Source organism: Lepisosteus platostomus, chromosome 25, assembly GCF_059453375.1.
Source record: "Lepisosteus platostomus isolate fLepPlt1 chromosome 25, fLepPlt1.hap1, whole genome shotgun sequence".
NCBI classification, from domain to species: domain Eukaryota; kingdom Metazoa; phylum Chordata; class Actinopteri; order Semionotiformes; family Lepisosteidae; genus Lepisosteus; species Lepisosteus platostomus.
The window spans coordinates 4,032,030-4,047,741 of NC_142635.1; the positions used below are offsets into that span (position 1 = coordinate 4,032,030).

At 49.5% G+C, this 15,712-nt stretch overlaps 1 protein-coding gene across 1 annotated transcript; it reads right to left on the reverse strand.

The window, feature by feature from the left end:
• Positions 1 to 1,153: 1,153 nt before the first annotated feature.
• On the reverse strand, positions 1,154 to 14,192 carry mboat7 (membrane bound O-acyltransferase domain containing 7). The gene is made up of 9 exons (XM_088618868.1): positions 14,044 to 14,192; positions 12,403 to 12,501; positions 12,163 to 12,292; positions 9,411 to 9,537; positions 8,906 to 9,062; positions 7,778 to 7,973; positions 6,075 to 6,227; positions 5,410 to 5,586; positions 1,154 to 5,007 (listed from the first exon to the last, which is right to left on the reverse strand). The coding sequence occupies exons 2-9, from the start codon at positions 12,476 to 12,478 to the stop codon at positions 4,641 to 4,643; spliced, it is 1,383 nt and encodes a 460-aa protein (XP_088474994.1). The 5' UTR covers positions 12,479 to 12,501; positions 14,044 to 14,192; the 3' UTR covers positions 1,154 to 4,640.
• Between the last annotated feature and the right edge of the window lie 1,520 nt (positions 14,193 to 15,712).

The window sequence follows — 15,712 nt, forward strand, 5'->3', positions numbered from 1 at the left end:
GAAAAGGAGACGCCGGAGGGGCGATCGCTGGTGGCGGAGAGCGAGGTGAGCGCGGCGCGTCAGGGGGACCGACTGCGCATCAAGACCCCCCAGCGCAGCCGGTAAGACAGCGCGACAGGTGTCGTAGCCTGTTCCGTGTCCCCGGGAAACCGGTCTGCTCCTCCGACGCGTGCCCACTTCCACTCTCGGGTACGCGTGATGTTTCTCCCTCTCCTCCACATATGGCATGATTTTTACACGTCAGGACAAAACATCCACACAGCCTTTGTGTGCTCTCGTACGGAAGCGCTTTGCTGCCCGCAAGGAAAAAAACAAACATCCTGAGCTCTAGCAGCGATCTCGTCAGTGTATGAACAAACCTGTTCCGCTGTGCAATGGCAGTGCCTACAAGCCACCGATAGCTTTGCTGGCCCTGTGGATTAATGTGTTCCTGACAATGTGCCACGTCGCAAAATACGCACAGACTGACTTTCCCCTGGGGTTCATTTCTAACGAAATCTTACGGTTTCTACTTCATGGAAACAGTTTTAACCACGAGGACACTCACACATGCCCTCAAACTAGAACGGGTGTCGATTCCTCTGTTTAAAACTGAAAGGCAGATAATGATAATGTAGTTTTTGAAGGCTACGCGATATATATATATATTTTTCCCTTGGTGTAAGCAACGCGCTTCCGTACTGCTTGCGTCCCGCTGTCCCGAGAAGTTTAGCTTCCACACGCGTGGTGGCGGGAAATATTTCCCTAGCGGACGCGTGGAATAGACCGAGGAATCGGTATCACCAACGAGCTCCTTTTTCATTCCCATCCGGCTCGCACACAACCAATCGGTGCCCCTGGCCAGATTTCCACGGGCCGCTGAAATCTGAGCAGCTGGAGGAAACCCGCCCTAAAGCGGGGAGCACATGCAGGCTCCACACAGACAGCACCTCAGGCCCAATACTGAACCCAGGGCCTCGGCACTGCCACTCGGCAATGCTAACCACTGCCCCACTCTGCTGGCCAGATGTCCATCAGTGGGCACAAAATGTTTCCAAGTGCCGAGCAAGTCTGGTTTCTTCTCACCCCAAACGAAGCTGCATCGCCCTGCATGTGCATGTTTTTTGGGGATTGTGGTTTGCAGGACTCTCGCCAGCAAGAAAAGACCGAGACATTGTTATAGATCAAAAAAGGCAGCTGTGTATTTCACCGACAAGTGGACAAGAAAACAAATGTTCACTATGACAAAGAGCCGAACGACTTACAAAAACAGGGCCGAGATGCCGGTCTGAAAGCACAGGAGTGTCGTCTGGAAAATATAGAGAGGTCTACACCACTGTGCGGTTATCGAGGCTTTAAGGAAAAACACTGCCTGCTTGGGGACATCTGAGACCGTGTCGTTCTCTCTGTGGGTGTGTCTGATACAGTGTGTGATAGCTTTCAGGGACAAAGGGTGTGTTGTAGAAGTGAAATGTGCAAAATGGAGGTCCTCTTGTAGATGGTCCCTAGTTAGATTGGTCTGATTTTAAAAACAGGACAGGTACCCCCCTCCCAAGGTGAGTCTTGTGTCCTGTTGCCAAGTGGGAGTATCTAAATCTGAAACAGGGGGCAAGCTTTTTGTGACCACAGATGCAGGACTGGTCATAGGTAGGTCAATCTGTCGTGCGGAATTGTGCATCATATGCCCCATTTCCCAGGGTTAAAACCTGAGAAAGAGTGGCGCTTTACATAAAGGGCGGTAGGAGCGTGGAACAAGCTGCCCAGCCAGGTTGTTGAAGCCGACACCCTTCTGCCACGAAGTGGCTGGATTAACCACTAATACCCAATGGATAGATGAGGAAGGGCCTCCTCCCTTTCATAACCTTTCTTACGGTCTTAACTCGGAAGGACGAATGTTAAGGCGAACGCTCTCGTGATAAACTGCTCTTTGTTCGCCTAGCGGTTTCTAAAGGGGACTGGGATCCGGACTGCAGGCCGGTTTGGGTAACGGTTCAATCCCATGCTGCTCGGCGCTTTGCTCCGCATTGCCTGTGCTGCAGGGCGACCTGCCTCACAGTCCCGTTTGAACACGGGGTGACCTCCCCAGGAAGATGGTGATTGTGGGATCATTCAAAACGGAGCTTCCCTGCATTAACTGACCTTCTGTAACGACGGCAATTTCAAAATGATCTGAGCGATTAGTACTAGAGAAATGGCAAATCGCCACCTTGTGTTGGGAGGGGGAAGTGTTTTCTTCCAGGACCTTTGCAGTGAAACACACTGTAGAAACTGGCATAATTGTATTTGGTGCTGAACACAGATTTGACTTCTTGGTGCCAATCTTTAAGTGTTCATATTACTTAACACTGGCATGCTTGGCATCGAGACTCTTGGCACCAAAGACCTGGGTGACACCTAAGGGAATGATTAAGAAAGACAAATACAGAACGTAACAGAGGAACAAAACACTTGCGATTCTACTGTTAGAGCAGGGGTCCCCAATTCTGGTTGTGGGGATCCACTCTCCTGCTGTTTTTATTCCATCTGAGCCCCTCAGTTACATAAATGAACCCTTAATGGATCTCGTAACGAGTCTGTTCCGAACTCTTTGTTTTTGGCTCCTGAACAAGTCGCAGGCTGCCTCTTACCTGCTGTGGTTCTGAAGGAACTTAAAATCTCCCACTTTTGAGTAGAAAGACAATAACTGACAAGGGTTCTAACCAGGAAGAGCTCAGCTTCATGGATATAGGCAGGTGTGTGGGGTCACCCAGGACCAGAATTGGGGGACCCCCTGCTTTAGACTGCAGCCCCCTCATTCTTTGCCCTTTTCCTCTGTGACAGAGCATGCTGGGAGCGGCACAATTTCAAGGCATGCAAAAATTCACCCTACAATCCCAGACCTCTTTCAGATCTCTCTCTGTTGTCTCCCTGCTCTCTCCTGGATACTCCAATACGTTCTTTCCTTCTTCACTGGGTCAACATTAAAGGCCCACAAACACACATTCGCACCCAGGCACTAAAGATCCCACCTGCGTCTCGCAATCATGTTTAGATTGTGTAGCTTAAAACACAAGTACATATCTAAACCTCTTAAATCTCCTCTTTGTGACCGAACCATAGAACTACAGCTCCCATAGTTTACCAATGAGTACTTCTGAGGCATTCTGGGATTTGTAGTCAAAACCAAAAACCAATGACGCACAAACTTCCCCTTTGTGACTTAACTGTAGAACTACAGCTCCCATGAGGTCATTTTTAAGGCATTCTGGAATTTGACGTTTTAAACATATATTCTCATTTCCATAACTGTCATCTTGCTTTTTCATACAAAATCTTTGTTTATGTAAGGAACTGCTGTTTAATAACAATGCACATGATGCTCAGTGTAACTCAGTGTGGCTTAATGCACAAAGATTAACTGGCAAGTACTGCTCTGTATGGCATTTTGGTCTCTGTAGTCCACCAGCCTCCACTGTCCTACACTTGATAAATTAAACATTCTTCACAGGCCACCTCTCCAGTAACACGACAGACACACACGTGGATGACAACTCCTATCTGCCATCAACATTAATGCCTGGTGTATGGCAAGGCATGCTGGGAGGTGTAGTTTTCCTACTTTACTGGCGATCTTCCTATGCCTTCCCCTAAAAAATATCGGGCTCTGTCTCCTTTCCCTTTTAGAAGTGTAGAAATAGCTGCATTAAAAACACTTGTCACCTGAAACTGGCACTTTAAAGGCAATATCCTAATGTTGTGCAGATCGAGTATAAGCAGCAGCAGATCTGGGGGAAGTCTGGATATAGAATTTGAATCTAGAAGCTTAACATACGTATCCACATGAGCCGATCTGATTCCCAAGTAAACCCGATGTTACCGAAGGACCCCCAGTGGAACGTGGAGAATCAGACTCAGATCTGAGCAGGTTAGTAGCTGCACTCTGAATGATTTTTTCACTCGTCCTCAGGTAGCACGTCTGAAATAACTTCACGCTCCACCTGAAAAGTTGCTCAGCGATCTTGTGACAGCGCTTTGACACTTTTTCTCCCCCCCCTCCACAATTGTTCGTTCCGAGCCAGAGAACGGAGTGATTAGTGCCCAGATTTCACAATGCAGTGATCAGTTACCCTTGAAATACTCAGACTTGGGGCTGAGGGCTTTGAATTTCTTGAAGGGGGCTCATGAAAGAAACCGTTCTCGTCATTCGTCTCCAGTGACGGGAGTCACGTTGACTTTTTTTTACTTATTCACCCTTTCCGATTTTGTTTAAGGTGAAGGGAGTGTGCCTTCATTAGAATTGTGACCGTCACCTTACAGGCCGCTAATGCTGCCCCTCCCCTTCCTCTCTTGACCCTGCAGTAGGCCGTGACCTTCGGAGGCCCGATCTCAATTAATTAATTAGCAATTAACCCTCTCTGGCCCTTAACATCACAAAAGTCCACACGCACAGACCCACCGACACAAGCGCTACAGGAAACCGCGCTTCCTCTGCCTACTTTCCCAAGCCCTGCTGGGAACTGCTGTTATTAAAGCCAAACATTGCGCTACTGTAAAAAAAACAGAAAACATATGCAACACCATTTCCGCCGGGTGTAGTCCCGGATTGCACGGCATGCTGGGAGTTGTAGTTTTTGTGCCAGTGTTTGCTCCCACCCCGCCCCCCACCCCCGCCATCCCCCTCCCTATTTCCGGAGCTCCTCCTTCTTCTCCCCGTCCCGCGCTCTCCCCTGGCCGGGCCCCAGCAGGGAGCCCAGCCCGATGCAGCCCGCGGCGACGAGCTGCATGCAGAAGTAGACGGAGCTCCAGTACCTTAGCGTGTCCTGGAAGGACAGCAGCACAAAGCCCATGCACATGTAATCGTAGGCCCTCATCTTGAGGAACCAGTGGGTCCAGTCGAACGCCGCCTGGCCCCGGGGCCCCAGCCGGGCCCTCAGGCTGCGCTCCATGACCGACTCGGCTGCCATGCACAGCGGGATGGTCAGGAAGGACATGTAGTAGCCCGGGTGGAGGCCGTGCCAGTAGGCGCTGATGAACATGGTCCAGGCAGCCCTGAGAGAGAGAGAGGGAGAGACACGTCTCACTGCAGCGGAGACTCCTCAACTGACTTCCTCAGTCCTTGGAATCCAGCTCCCACAGTATCCGATCTGGCCATGGGGACGCAGGCATTGCACAGCTCACACACCCGGGCAGCGTTTCAGTCCCTCTGTGCTGCTACTGATATCTGGTGTCCGAGCGATCTAGCGCAAGCATTTCTTGTTTCGGCTGCTTGTGGTTTTCACTGAGAGGGGGGAGGACGCCGCCGACTGGGGCTTAAAATCGGGGAGAGGCCAACGAGAAGGCAGGGGGGTTAATATAGACAGTGGATAAAGCAGTCAGGCACCCCGTGAGGCGGAGACGACGACAGAGAGAGGAGGGAGCGCACACGGACGCACACTATGCAGCTGGCGGTACCTGAGGACGTAGGGCCTGAAGGGGGCGCTGGTGTAGATGTACTGGTGGAGCCACCACTGCACGGTCATGTTCCAGTACTTCATGCCGTGACGCACCTTCACGCAGAAGTCCGTGTTGTAGCAGTCGATGTTCCTGATGGTCTCGAAGTCATAGAGCACCGGGGCGTCTGCCGGAGCACTGAAACAGAGCGCGGGCAGCAGCACGTGACGACCCTGCAGTCACACTCCCACAGTGTTATTACAGTCCGGCACACAGAGCTTAATATCGCCTTGTCCAGAGAAAAACACAATGCTGCACTGTAATAACCCTGTAATAACATATCACCTGTGTTATTACTTTCTAGCTTTATATTGCATCACTTCGCCCAGAGACTGTACTGGCACCCAGATATTGTGTTCCACTGTCATAACATGGTAATACCATGCCCGTAGTGTTATCACAGTCTAACACACACGTGGCTTAGTAATAACTGTGTAATAACACATCCACAGTGTTATTCCATTAGCTGTGAACATTTCAGGAACAGATCCCTGGTGAATAAAGAGGACGGGGGGTAAGATTCACAGACATATGGAGCTGGAACAAGTGGGGAAATCATCAGGCACAGCTTGGCCTTGTGCACCGCGCAGGGACAGACGCGTACGCTGCAGGCCCGGCTCCCGCACCTGTACTGGACGGTGGGGCCGCCCCCGGATCGGGACGCGGCCCCCACGGGATAGGCCCCCAGCCCCGCGCTGATGCAGCTGGCCTCCGCCGAGCACCAGGCCGCGTAGAACCTCATCCGGAACACGAAGAAGATGGCCGTCATGTAAAACAGCCTGGAGACACACAGGGAGAGAGGGGGAGGAGGGTGAAGAAGGTGCAGGAGTCTTGCACACTCACGCGCAGACCTGTCACGATCGCCATCCCTCCTCTAGAGGGCGCTCCGGCCCTTCTGTGTTTTAGTTTCATCATCACGTACACCTGTCCCTGGCTTCACCGGTACTATTTAAACCTCGTGTCTCTGAAGCCTGGGGCTCCGCAGTGGACGACAGACGCCCGGAGGCCCGCCTAGCGTCAAGTCACCCCACGCCCGCGGCTTGAGGGCACAAGCTTCTGATCGGCGTCCTGACCCAGCTGAGTCCGGGGCTCGGAGTGCCTGGCCTCGTCACTCCCTTTTAATTTCCTAGTTCCTTGTCCCTGTTCCTGTTTTTAATCGTCTTGTCCCGGATGGATCACCTGGTTTTGAATTTTGGACTGTGCCCTGAATTTCCTACACTGGACAGTTTTTAGACTTGTTTGCCTGCTCCCGTTGCAGACCTGGGAGTGTCTTGAGAGATGGAGAAGGAGGGTGAGGAAGGTGATGATTTCTGATTGTCTGAGGTTGTGAGTAAATCCAATCACTTCCAGCTGACAACCGTGGGCACAGGGCATGTTATTGTGCCGGAACATAAGAGCATATCTCACTGTCTTACTGCGGACGAGCCCGGTTTTTCAAAACCCGACTGTACTTTTTTTCCCCATGTTAAAAAAACTCTGCGTTTCTTTGAGGGAAAACCCAGTCTGTGGCACAGTGAAAGCGTGGAAATGAATCCTTCCCCCTCTGAGCGAGTATACCAATGATTTTGTTTTCTTTCGGTTTACGATAAGATGACTTTATTGACAATTTAAGAGACTGAGTGCAGACGTTTTATAGTCATGTTTTTTTTCGCCCCCTCTAAGGCCTATTTATGTATTTTGTTCTATCATACACATTTGTGAAGAAAGTAAATAGGCTGATTGTCCAGTGTAATATACTGCAAAGTAAAGGGCAAAACTGGGTACACAAGTCTGTCGTTTTGCCATCACTAGCAGGAGCACTGTTGAAATTCCTGAAAAGCCTAATAATTGATTCCCGGTTTGTTCAGGCAGACGTGCTCCCAAATTAAAGGTCTCATTCTTTTCGTGCAATTGACTCAAGTCATCATCCAGCCATTTAAGAATCTAGATCGTCCCATGTATTATATGTGGATTTAATTTAATACCTCTGGGCAGGGTTAAACTTGCCTTAACATTCTCAACGCACTCCAGGTTTGCCAACTAGATAGATAGATTGGTCCTGTGAGGGAAATTGCAGAAATGGAGACAAGCACACCCACTATCGGCAAGCCTTGAAAAAAATGAATTTTCGATGAAGCCCACAACCCAAATCAAGTCACAGTGCTTTTATGTGAAATTCAAGCTCGAAGACGCTACTGCCCTTCCGAAATCATATTCCAGATCAGATTCCTGGTGTAGGCCGTTGCATGGATCCGGGAATTTTAAAGTGCGACTCTGACAAAAAACCAGAACCAGACAGGAAGACGAGATACGAGACAAGAGACTGAGGCTGTGGGATCGTCATGCCCACCGGTACAGGAAGTGGCGTTCCAGGAAGCTGTCCGCGCGCACGTAGGCAAGGGGGAAGAGGGCGTTGGCACCCACAAAGAGCGCGGCGTAGACGGGGACGAAGCGCAGGCGCCGCAGACAGGGGTCCCAGCTCGGGATGGAGAGGGGAGCCGACTGGTGGACCCAGTCGCTGTAGGTCTGGAAGCGGAAGAACGGGCCTGTGGAAGAGACGGATCGAGGGAGAGACGGGGACAAATCTCAAATCGGTGTGTGGACATTCGTTGTCGGACAGGTGGTAGGGGTGGGACTGTATCAAAAGTAGCTCATAAGCCACAGCAAAAAGAAGTATAGGAGCTTCCTAGGAGTGTGTCTACAGGCCATCTAAAGCAGGCAAGTGGCTTGCTGTATAAAGAGAAATGTATGTAGCACGAGAGACTTGACATGAATGGGAGACTTCAACTTCCCACACAAAACATGGGACACAGAGATGGGGAATACTGAACGTCAAACTGATATCCTGGTCGCGTCCTAGCTCTGTTTGTAAAGCCCTCCGCTAGGACGGATGCTTTTGCTGGCCTATACCCTTCAAACCGTCAGGACATAATTAACATTGGGTTAATTGGATGTAGTAGCAGTACACCAGCAAAGGATTATTGCTGTTATCACTAGCTGATTGGGACTCGTGTGATTGGCAAGTTGCAATAATGGCCAGGATGCTGGGGTTACACCCCTAGTCTTTTCAAGAAACACCCTGGGATTTTTAATGACCACAGAGAGTCAGGACCTCGGTTTTACGTCTCATCCGAAAGACGGCGCCCGTTTACAGTATAGTGTTCCCGTCACTATACTGGGGCATTAGGACCCACACAGACCGCAGGGTGAGCGCCCCCTGCTGGCTCCACTAACACATCTTCCAGCAGCAGCCTTAGTTTTCCCCAGGAGTCTCCCATCCAGGTATTGGCCAGGCTCACACTGAGCTCCAGTGGGGTTGCCAGCTGGGAGCTGCAGGGTGATACAGCTGCTGGCTGAGAAATGAATAAATCACCTCCGGAGAGACAGCTGGGATATCAGCAGTGCCTAGCTCTTGAGAAACTGGAGGGAAACCCTTACAAAGGGATTTAAGGTAAACACAGACTCACAGTCTACTCACCAGTCATGATGCCGATGTAGCAGTAGCTATAGGAAATGACATCATAGAATGAGGGCTCCTGGGTCAAGCCACCAATGACTGGAGACTTGGTGAACGAGCTCACATCCTCTTTCTTAGCCAGGTGGAAGGCCCGCACCTCATTGGCTAAGCTGACCATCTGAGAGGGAGGGAGGGGCAGAGAGAGAGAGACAGCCAGAGATGGTCAAACAGGGAAAAGGAGGTCAGGCAGCAATTTCGTGGAGGTCGTGGGTAACGGGCATAAACGTGCACGCTGGCCGATTGATTGGAAATAACCTGGAGAGAAAGAGGAAAAAACACACTAGGGTACAAAGGATACAAAGGCTGAAAAACCCGCGGGCAGACATATGTCCTGTATGTAAAGATTCAAAGAGAGACACATAGAGACGACGATGACACTCGAGGAGCCAGACAAGCAGGAAGACACACAGAGAAACCCACTGAAACAGACCACCTTGCCCACACAGGTTCAGACAGCCTGACAAACCTTAAGGGTGAGCAGCAGCAGCACGGCATTGGTGAAGGGGGTCGGGGAGGGCAGGCCGAACCAGGTGACCAGCCGGAAAAACAGCAGGTAGAGAAACGTCCAGCCAAGAGACAGCGAGGGAGCGAGCCTGGAGAGAGGGCAACAGGTGGGAGGAAACAGAGGTTAGACTTGTAACGAGGGGCCACGCCTGACCCTGGCATCACGGGTTGAAGCCTGGGTCATGTCACTAGGAGATTCTGATTGGGATTCCCCAAACGGTGGTGCACAGTGGCCTCTTGGGTGCTGCCAGGAATGTGGTGTTGTCAGGGAAGGATGCATCTCTCCTCCAATCAGTGTGGGGCTGTGGGGGAGGGATGGGTCTCTCTTCCAATCAGTGTGAGGCTGCAGCTGACAGATGCATCTCGCCTCCAATCACCAGGGAGACTCCGATTTGGGGGCTTTGCTGCCTGTGATGTGTCAAAACACGATTGGCTCATAGGTGGGTGGTCAGAGCCTGTTTGCACTTCCTCAATCTCTCCTGTGTGCGGTCACAGGGTTTATCGCTGTGAGGCGAGACACGCAAAACGCAAAAGCTGGCGATTCCAAAATTGGGCAGGTATCATAAAAACACACAAGATTCTAAATCTTTTTTTCAAGCAAGGGTGTCAGTCAATCGGTTAATCGGGAAAAAAGTGGCGTGCTTGGCAGTCGGGTTTTAAATCTTTCACCATCTTCCAGTCTGCCAATTTCCAGGAAAAGGCGAGACTTTTTGAGTATGTACTGGGATGCTGATGGGCATTGCACAGACAGGAAGTAGCTAGCTGAAGGAGCAATGATTGTTGATCGCTGTTAGAACTTGAGGTGGCACTGGGTGTCACATCACTGGCGTCCCAACCAGGGTGTAACCCGCCTTGTGCCCACTGCTTGCTGGGATAGGCTCCGACTCTCTCGCGACCCTGAATTGGAGGGAGCAGTTAGAAAATGGATGCAAGGCTGTCACATCTACGTAAACTTGTGGGAACAGCTCAGGTGCAGATTAGGCAAATCAGACCACACCAGTCCACCCCCGATGTGCTCAGGTTTGAGACCTATTCAACAAACAGGAAGAGGGCATCATCTCAGCTCATGTTCTTGGGCAGATGTCAGCAGTGGTTTGCCGCAGGGACACCCAGCCCCAGCCTATTTTAGGGATTTTGACTCTGGTACAGTTAGCAAATGAGTTGAACGCGCAGATGATCCGAATGTGGTGGGGCCAGAGTTTGGGGTTCGTAGGCCCTGGGCACTTTCACTCCCAAATGTGCAAGAAGAGGGTGTAAGATGACCAGGGGAAGGGTCATTCATGACGGGTATTTCCGGAACAACATGCTTAATATACTCGATATAGACCTGAGCAAAATGGCCGCCAAGAAGAACCAGCTGACCCGCTTATGGAAAGGGCCTATTCAGTGAAACAACGAGACAGGTGAGCTGCATCAGAAAACAAATATAAGTGCCCTGGAAGCGGTGAGCCGGCGCGGACGTCAATAAGGTGAATGTGGTTTGGAGGAGAGTACTCAGTACAAGTACTCGGCAACAGCATGTCCCTGCCAGCCTCTGGGAACTGCACGGGCTCCCATCGAGAACTGGCCTTGCTGGTTCTCCTGCTCCATGTCGTGCATCAGGGAACGAGCTGCCGAAGAACGGAAGGATTTAGGGCACGCGTCCAGCTCTTAATCTGCAATCTGCAGACAAGAATCTTCATGTGTGCCTCAAAGTTTAATGACCTCTCTTTTCACTTGTTATTGGTATTCTTGGCCTGGGAAAGTCACATTTCTGTATTTCTTTTGGTTCCACCAAATTGCCTTTTGCTTCCGTTGTGTTGTGCTTCGAAAAGGCTTTGTCTGGCCAGTTCAGGGATACAGGGGAGCCAGAGCCTATCCCAGCAAGCCCCGAATGCAAGGCGTGGTAAACTCCGGACGGGACGCTGGTCCATCACAGGACAAACACACAGACACTCACGGTTTTCCAGTTTTCCCAGAAGCCAATGAACCTCCCAGCATGTTACTGGACTGTGGGAGGAAACAGGAGCACCCGGAGGAAACCCACACGAATATGGGAAGAACATGCAAACTCCACACAGACAGACCCCAGGAATTGAACCCAGGGCCCCAGCACTTGTGCTTCTTGAAAAGCACACAAAAAATGACAACTTATTCTATGCCATTCGTGTGGGTAAGCAATTATAAAAGCAAACAGAATATATCAAGGTACACAGCAAGGAATGTGGTATTTAAACCCGGGGACATTATACTCAAGTTTTCCAACACACTAGAATGGATACTGTCTTCAGCTTTGGTCAACTTACTCCAAAAAGGCTATTTATAGTCTTAGAAAGAGTTCAGGTGTTGATTTCTAATCTCAGATTTGTCCTGAATACACAAGCTAAGAAAGATGATTTAGAGATTTGATTCCCTAAATATGTCCCTACAGGGTACAGACGGGGTTGGACCAGGGCATGATTTCAATCTCAGTAGTGAAACAAGGAGAAGTTTTTTAAGGGGGGAGTATAGGAAATGCTTTACACAAAGAGTGGTGGGTGCCTGGGACGGGTTTCCCCAGACTGTGGCCTCCCTTCCCGAATGCCAGGAGGAAATTTTGAAAGAGTCACGTATCCGCTGAACTACCAAACAACCAAGATGTGCCGAAAAGGCCTCCGGTTGGTTTTGTAAGCCGCCTGATGCCCTTTCTCGCGGGTCATCCGGTCAGGACCTCAGGGGGGGGGTGTCAGTCTCACCTCCAGTTGAGCTTGATGATGACCCATGTGCCCAGCACGGTGACCAGAGAGTGCAGGCTGTGGACTCCGCAGGTGGCAAGCGTGATGGCCAAACCCAGGACCAGAGCCAGCAGCTGCTTGACCGCCGGACCTGTTCCGATCGGGAAGATGGGAGAACGTGAGGGAGCCGGACTGGGCACGCTGGCTCCGCTGCAGGCTGCGGTCTAACTGCGTGCCCTCGTCTTCCCGGCGGTTACTCACTGAAGTAGTGGAAGGCAAAGCCGACCGGAATGGAGCCGCCGATGACGCAGACGTAGACCAGCTCCTCTGGGGACATGGCTCCGCGGGACCAGAGCTCAGCTGTGAACAGAGAACATCCCTCACTAAGCTGCGCCGTCCTTCAGCATCGCGCTTAGTATTAAACAGTGCTGTACTGCTCACCAGTTCGCCTCTCAGTACTCTACACACACCTCACTCGACCCACTTTCAGGCAGTAGGCATTACCATAGACAGCACTGAGCACACACTGCACACTGTACAGTACATACCGCCAGCAGCTACATCACCCTGCAGCTCCCAGCTGGCAGCCCCACTGGAGCTCAGCAGGTGGGAGCCTGGCCAGTACCTGGAGGGGAGACTCCTGGGAAAGCTGAGGCTGCTGCTGGAAGAGGTGTTAGTGGGGCCAGTAGGGGGCGCTCACCCTGCAGTCTGTGTGGGTCCTGATGCCCCAGTATAGTGACAGGGACACTACACTATAAAAAGGCCCCGTCCTTCGGATGAGACGTAAAACCGAGGTCCTGACTGTGGTCTGTGGTCATTAAAAATCCCAGGGTGTTTCTCGAAAAGAGTAGGGGTGTAACCCCGGTGTCCTGGCCAAATTTCCCCCCTGGCCTTTACCAGTCATGGCCTCCTAATAACCCCCCTCTCTGAACTGGCTTCATCACTCTGCTCTCCTCCCCACTGAGAGCTGGTGTGTGGGGAGAGGACTGGAGCATCATCCAGGTGGGGCTGCACACTGGTGGTGGTGGAGGGGATCCCCATTTCCTGTACAGCACTACACTGTACAGTACATATACAGTTTCACAGACTGTACACACACAGTACACTCTACATATACAGTACATGCACTGTTTCACAGACTGCAAATGCACTGCACTGTACAATTTCACAGAGTGTGCACAGACTCACACAATTAGTGTAAATTAGTGAAACAGTGAATGTGCTGTACAGTGTAGTGCGTGTGTAAAGGTTGTACAGTACATATACATTTTCTCTAGTTTGCATTAATTGTGTGAGGCATTTCACCATTTATAGCTATATCGGGTTTTTTTAAATGTTTAAATTATAAATACAAAGTCGAATGTGCAATATTAAACGTCATGGTTTCAAGCTCAGAGAGCAAAACAAATGTGGAAACTTTGCAGGGGGGAATGAACAATGTAAAGCACCATACATTTATTGAAATAACAAGGCGATTCTTTACCACGTACAGTGCTTTATAAGAGTTGTGTAGCTGACACAGCTCATCAGAGATTGTAATTCGAGATAATGGTGGTTGTAAGAGTACTTCTGCTCAGATTGTAAGATATCTAACCGGGTTTTACAAAACCGCAACAGTTTAGATTACATTTAATTTTTTTTATAAAACAAAATCCAGCAGCTTTACAAAATAAAACAGGCGCCGAACTAGAATTAGTTTTGAAAATAATAAGATACAAGAGGAATACGCGTTTCAATCAATGAAAACTTATTCATGTTTATTTAAAATCGCTATACTGTATATTGACCCCATATCAATAAACCACCTGTACGGAATTCTCAGAAAATCTTTTTCTAATCCACAGTTTTCTCATTTGATTCGGATACTTCAAAGAAAATATCAGTTATGATTGTTTCACTCACCGATTCAGATACGTGCTCTAACCTTTGATTATTAATTCCTGCAAACGTCGATCGGCCACTTCCTACAATGGACAGCAATTTAAACCCAGACTCCAGGAGAAATACCGCCCCGTAATCCCATTGGCTACTGTACGAGTTGCTCTCGCCTTTGAATCGTTGTCTGTAAGTCTATTGGATAAAACAGGTGCCAATCGATTTGGGAGGCCGGGTGTTGCGGTGAAAAGGTTTCCGGTGAGGAAACACACAAACGCGCAACTTCTGGACATAATTTATCTTGCTCCCATTTACTGAAAGCATGCCAGATTGCGGAGGAAAATATCCAGGCATTGCATTGAACATCATGTGCCCGCTCACGGTGGAGCGGCACTAGCAAATCATAAAGTTTACAGTGGACACGAAACGTGCTTGTCAATTCAGGTTTACATCTTACAGAGAAGGCAGCCATTAGATAAGAGGGAGACAGGATGTTGAGAAAATGTGTTTTGCGCAATCCCTCTAAACGGCGACATCGCGGAAATACCCAGTGAAAGCTTCCAAGAAATAAAAATAAAAAAATAAGGGCATCTCTCCTGGGTGTGAATCCATCAGCATTGCGGAGAGTGTAGTTTAACCTCAGAAAGCGTCGTTCTGGGGTCACTTGGCTACTGAATTAGGAGATTGTCCTGTCCTGGTCTCTGTGGGCCAGATTTTGCAGGCATATTGAAAGCACCAGCACCTGAAGAATTTTGAGAAATTGGTTATCGGAGCAGCAAAAAAAAAAAAAGGGGAGGGGGGGAGGGGACGCAATGCTAAGGCATCTGGTTAACAAGCCTATAATGAAATCACTGGATGTTACGTTAGAAATGTGCGATGCATTGGTAAGACTTCATGTGGATTACACGACTGTGTTACAGAAATGATTCCGCTGGTCTGGAATCCATCCGGAGAAGAGCAAGCAGATACATTCAGGAGTGTAAGAGCATGTCTTAAACTCCTGATTCTGGACGGTTATGGTGGATTATATTAGAATATAGTATATTATACCCTACACTGACAGCCTGAAGGAAATGCACCTCTTTGGTCTTCAATCGAGGAGACGACAAGGATATTAGTATTAAAAAACCCTCAAAGGCGCCGACAGTCAACAGTTAACAAAACAACAACAGTGGAACCACAGATCACACGTGTAAATCATGCGGAAGTGCGTTAACGTCCGTCCACAGGAGGCGCTTCTTCGTGCACAAAGAGTAGTGGGGGTGTGAAACAAACTACCCAGCCATATAGATGAAGCCGACACCCTCATCAGATCAATTATTACCAAATGGGCTATTTTTATGTTATTTTATTTAAAATGTGTTATTATTATTTTTAGGAACAAGTAAAGGTTTATTCCAGGCTGAAAAGAGAAGAGACACAGCGTTTCGGCTGTGGTGCCTTATTCGGGAGTCTTTATTTTATTTTTTACGTTATTTTAATCAATCGCAGCACGCTTTTAAATAATGTTACAGGTCAAAACCGCGTTATTGCAGCGGTTATCACGCTTCGACATGGGGGAACTCCTGTGTGCTCTGGGTTGTGTTCTCGCGTTTTCAGCGTGTGGACTTTGCTTCTATGACTGACTATTCCCCCGCGTTGTGTTCCTGCGGGGGGAAAAAACCAGCGTCCCCTTTTTTAAATTCAGGAAGTCGGA